The sequence below is a fragment of the Athene cunicularia genome (assembly GCF_003259725.1).
Source record: "Athene cunicularia isolate RWA chromosome 28 unlocalized genomic scaffold, athCun1 chr28_part2, whole genome shotgun sequence".
Classification (NCBI taxonomy): Eukaryota; Metazoa; Chordata; class Aves; order Strigiformes; family Strigidae; genus Athene; species Athene cunicularia.
Genome location: NW_020799140.1, coordinates 2,011,971 through 2,017,331, shown reverse-complemented (window position 1 = coordinate 2,017,331; position 5,361 = coordinate 2,011,971). Strand labels below are relative to the sequence as shown.

The following is a 5,361-nucleotide window of genomic DNA, read 5'->3' as shown; positions in this document are numbered from 1 at the left end:
CGTCCATCCCTGTGTCTGTCCATCCATCCATCCATCCATCCATCCATCCATCCATCCATCCATCCATCCATCCCTCCCTTCCTTCCCTCTGCACCCAGCTCCTTACCCTCTCCTTGGCATGCTCACAGAGGGTTGCCAGAAGCCTCCCCAAAATTTTTAGGCTTTCAGAGCAGCCTTGCTACCAAAGCTCAGTTCTCTGGCCAGAATTGCTCTGTTGGAGTTAAGACTCCTGTTGCCTCTGGGGCTGGTGGGAGGGACCCACATTCTCTGTGACCTGCTGGTTTCTTCCAGGAAGAAATAACATTTTCCTGAGCTTTTTTTTTTTTTTTTTAGGGAACAAACCTGGGGAAGTCCTCGTCTTGCCATTCTTCCTTCACATCCACGTTTTCCATCCGCAAAGTGGCTTCTGTGGTTCCCATCGTGCTCAGAGAGGGGCTGGCTGCGCGGCAGTTCCCTCGAGGAAGGGCTCAGTCTGGAAGGTGGAAGGCAGGAGAGGTTGGCATCGAGCACCCTGGCCCGGGAGGGTTTAATCTGAACCGTTCAGAGCAGGTATGCTGATACCATGCCCCACAGAGAAGCAGAGTGATAGCTGCTTGTTTTGCCAAAGCAACAAGGCAAGGACATGGGGTTTTGTAGCTACCTGACTTGCTTTGGACAAGAAAGAGGAGGTGAGGTTGGCCTTGGATCAAAGCAAAAGGTCTGCCCGTGCTCTGTGTGACCTTAGCACTTCTCCCTGAGGATCAGCACTGCCTGGGCTGATGTCCACCCATTTTTCCCTTGCTATTTCTCTTCCAATACTAATCTCAACATAAACAAGCACCTCTGCTGAGGGAAATGAAACGTGGCTGAAAGGGAAGAGAAGAGCTCCTCCCAGGCTGGTTTCAGGTTGGTTTGGCAGTAGCACCAGTTTCCATTTTGCTGGCCTGGGCAGAAGTTAATGGCTTTAGTTTTGCAGAGAAATTCCTGACTGGTGCTGCCTGGCCTGGGCTCCATTCCCATGTCTGTCCCTGCACCCCGAGAGAAATGGAAGAGGGCAGAGAGGCCTTCACAGGGATGTTGAATGTCCTTCCACAGCCCTGAAGAACTCACAGCTCTGCCTTGCTTCCAGGTAAACCAAAGAGATGCCAAAAATCTGGAGCACCTCAAATGGAGGCAAGGCGGGGGTGCCGTTCCCTGGGCTTTCTCCTGCACCGGTGTGAACAGAAGTTCCAATCCAGCGAGCCTTGTTCTCACTCGTACTAACACCCCAGCAGCACGAGGTGCCCTTAAGGACCATATATTATCATTTACCTTCACTAGAAGGTTCCTACGCTGCCAGCTAGCAAAAACCAGACCTCTGCCCCGATTTCCCAGGGGCTGTTCTGCAGAACCTGGCAGGACCAGCTCTGGTCAGAGGAGCAGATCCGCTCTGCTCTCAGCTGGGTGTTGCTGCAGCTGAGCTTAGGAGCACCTGAGGCTGGAGGGGACAAGGTCAGGCCTTATATAGAACATGTTCAAGGGAAATCAGCTCGTATGTCAGGCACATGCATTAACCTGTCCACCGCAGGACGGTTGTGAATGCTCTTCCTGAGCTCAGCCTTTACACTGTAAATGTACCCAGGCACTGGCTGGATACTAACAATTTTTTTTTTTTTTTTATTTTTTAGGATAAGGGACCTAGGGTGATTTGCCAGATGGATGGGGTAACTGTCTCTGTTTCCTGGTGTCAGGGAAATCAGCAGGTAGCAGAGCTTGACCCATGGCTCTATGGCTCTTCTGGCAAGCCAGTGCTTTTTCGGCTTCCTTTGGAGGCTTATATTTACAGAGGGTGTCACGGGTGATGATCTGGAGGGAGATAAATCTGTCTGCGTGTATCTGGTTTAAAGGAATGAAGCTACGTAGAGGCCTGAGTAAATCCAGCATCTGTCTTTATTACAGGCGCTGGCAGAGACAGGAATCAGAGCAAAGGCGCTCGCTCTCCCTGCCCCACGTCTCTCAGCCTCCCCTCCCGGCACACACACGGGGTAAGCTGTCCTCCCCCCCGCCCCGCTGCCTGCCATGCCCATGACACCGTCACACATGTCTCCAGGTTTGATTTCCCTACATGCAGGCAAAGGAGATACCTCGGGGCTCAGAGAGACCCCACCTTCCCTCCCTCCTCCCCACCGCTGTCATCCGCTTTCTGCTGACCCTGAAAAGCATCATGGAGGGAGGAAGAGAAAGGAAAGACATTGAAGCAAATCCCAGGCTGGCGTCTGGTGTTTCTTAATCTCAAACCTTGCCCAGCAGCGTGGAAGCCCAGATGATGCTCTACTCACCGATGCTTGTGGCTAACGAGGAACAAAGCAGATCCTGCCTGTATCCCAGCCGGGCATTCCTCCCGATGGAGCCGGGCTGCTCAGCAGGTCCAGCGCCCCGATCCGGATGCGGATACGTGCGGTTTTCTCAGCGGAGGAGTGTGGGGATGCATCTAGGTCGGCCTTTCTCGCAGCAGTTGTTGCTTTGTGCTTTGGATTTTTGTTGATGGGGGGGGTGGTGGAATTGAGGGCAGTTATTTGTATTCTTCCATGGCTGCTGCTTCCTCTGCTGCCTCCCTCCCCTCCAAGGTATTTTATTATTATTTTCCTCTTGCAGCTGGCTAAGCCTCGGTCTCTTAAATCAGCTAATTGCACTGCTTTTGTGTGTGAGGAGGATGGCGGTGGTGGGGATGACAGGGAGGGGGGTGTTATGGAGGATGGGTGGAGAGAGGAGCAGAAAGCACCCCACTGTCAGTGTCACCTCTCCTCCAATTGGCTGCGAGGTACCAAATATCTCCCTACACTCTTCCTCCGGATGAGTGATGCTGAGCACACCGTCTCCTTGCTGCTTTCAGTGGGAGCGAGGGGTGCCCATCATCCAGCAGGATCTGGTCCTAGAGGAGGTGTGGGAGCTGGAGAGGGGTGGGTGGGAAGGGGAGGGCTTTTCAATACAGTGCATCATTCACTGAGAAAGTAAAAGGTGTCCTCAGCGTGCGGCAGGATGCGGGATTTAATGGTCCGTCTCGCCTCGCACATACAAAGCTGATTTGTTCCTAATCCTCAGGCACCGGTCTCACTTCTGGTGCCAGGGGCTGTACAGACAGACCCAGCAGATGGCTCTCCTTGTGCTGGGGGATCGACTCCTGCTCCCTGCCTCCAGGATCTCTTTACAAATCTAAGAGTGAATGAAGCAGCAGCGATTGCCACCTGCTCCACACCTGGGGTCACGTCTCTGCCTTCTGGTTCCTGGGCTTCAGCAAACGGCCTTCCCTCCAGCTCAGGCCAGAGCCACAGCCCAGCTGCTGGTGGAGGTGGGGTTGGTTTGATCACAGAATCCTCTAGGTTGGAGAAGACCTTGAAGATCACCCAGTCCAACCACGATGACGTCTGCTGTCAAAAAATCCCCCCCACGTTTGCACGGGGCAGCCAACGTGCTCGGTGCTGTACAAAGATGAAGGTGGCTCTGCCTTTGGCAGTGACCCTCCAGCGGAGCAAGTGTAAGGGTTTGTCTTGGCCGAAAGGGCCTGAGAGGACATCTCTCATCATATCAACTGACAGAGCGGGACTGGGAAGGGCTGTGTGCGTGCTGCCCTGGGATTTTCCTGTTGCCACCCGCTAACGTCACGTTTGATTCTTTTCAGGGCTGTTCAGTGGGCAGAGGGGCTGCAGTGACCAGAGCGTGGTGGGGAGGTGGAGGAGTGCTGCGTGGTGGAAGCAGGAGCCTCCCTACTGCACCTCTTTCTCCGTTACAGTAAGAAGAAGAGTCCTGCCTTGGCCCTGGCTCGCACGCAGCCTCCTCGTGCAGTCCCAGCACGGCGCTGGGGCTCTCCAGCGGCGCCGCCTGAGGTCTGCGGGCCCAGAGAAGGGCTGATGTGCTGTGCTGCAGGTAAAGGCACAATGTCACGAGGTGGCTGCCCACCTGGGACACACCCCGCCTCTCCCACCGCTTCACCCACTCCACCCTGCTCCTGTAACCGCGCGTCCCCGCTGGGTGCTCTCGTGTCCCACGTGCTGGGAACGGGGGGACCTTCCGTAGCTCGGCAGGGCTTCCAGCCCTTACAAACACCAGCGTGGCAACACTGGTTGTTGTTCTGTAGGATGAGTGGCTCCGGCGGGACGAGGTGCTGAGGACAGTATTTACTCAGTCCAGGGGATGTCACTATAAAGAAAGCGACACACATCAGTGTTAGCCAAATGCCAGCAGCTCCTAGCCACGTAGAGACAGAGAGTCTCATGTTTTGGGCATCCCTGTGGTCCAGAATACACAAGATACTAACGGATGCTTCAGGGATGCATTACATTTCTTTATCTATAGTATATATTTCTATATTAGAAGCAGACAGAAACTCCATGGGGACAGAAAAAGATGCCAGGGAGTCTGTAACACTCGATGTCTCCAGAGTTAATTGTCAAAGTCTGCAACTCATCTCCGGCTAAGGTGAATATTTACCTTTTATTTCCTTTTTTTTTATATGTCTTCTCGTGTTTTCCAAGGCAGTCTGAGCCTGCTGAGAGCACATGATTGTATATGATGGCATGTGAATGCCATCTACTGGCTGCAGTCCCGGGACTTGGAGCAAGTGCACTTTTTGCAAAGCCTGTCAGTCGGATCACGGAGGTATTTCATTGAGCACATGCTGATGGGCTGATTTAGCCCCTCGCTGCTTGCCAGGCCACATGATTTTGTGGGGACTCCATTTTCTTCGGGTATGCCGGGGTGTATCAAGTGAACACCCCACCAAGCGGGTTTTCCAGCACTTGTCGTTCCTCTGGGAATTCTCCTGTGCTGAGGCCAACTCCTGCAGAGTCCTGCTGATTCGGGAGAGGCAAGGCAAGAGAACGGGTTGTGCAGGATCAGACCCTTCTTGGTGTTGGGTGTTTTCCCAAGCAGCTTTTTTTTTTTTTTTTTTTTTTTTTTTTTTTTTTTATTAACCCTGTTTCAGTCTCTTTTGTATCTCCACCTGGAATAGTGTGGTTTTATGTTCCTTGATAGCGTGTTTTTTTCAATCTGTGAGTCAAATACTCACATGAGGAGGAGAAAAGGATGCTATGTCCCTTTTGGAAAGACACTGACTGTCATGTGAGCATCTTCCTTTTATTTCCCTGAATTTGATGCTCAGTTTTAGGCAGCGAGAGCTTGTGCTGATGGCGACTTTCTGCGATCCTGCAAGGTCACCGGCAGCCGAGAGGCTCTAGATTACTTTCCCACCTGCACGAACCTGTGATAGAAATTGTTGGCTTGTTCAGAAGTGCTGATGTTATTCTTATTACAGCAAATCCAGCTGTTTCTTGTACACTGGTGGAAGTCAAAGACCTGTTTTGGAGTCTGCCACGGGAGGGCGGTGAATCCCCCCACCCGCCCTCC

At 52.8% G+C, this 5,361-nt stretch overlaps 1 protein-coding gene across 2 annotated transcripts in view; it reads right to left on the bottom strand.

The window, feature by feature from the left end:
- ATCAY (ATCAY, caytaxin) overlaps window positions 1-2,853 on the bottom strand; it is a 12,250-nt gene extending 9,397 nt beyond the window's left edge. For both annotated transcript variants that reach the window (XM_026865211.1, XM_026865212.1), the window contains exons 1-2: window positions 2,298-2,853; window positions 343-472 (exon numbers count right to left, since the gene is read on the bottom strand). In XM_026865211.1, the coding sequence (XP_026721012.1) occupies window positions 343-419 (77 nt within the window). In that variant the 5' untranslated portion in view covers window positions 420-472; window positions 2,298-2,853. The remainder of the gene's footprint in view (window positions 1-342; window positions 473-2,297) is intronic.
- Between the last annotated feature and the right edge of the window lie 2,508 nt (window positions 2,854-5,361).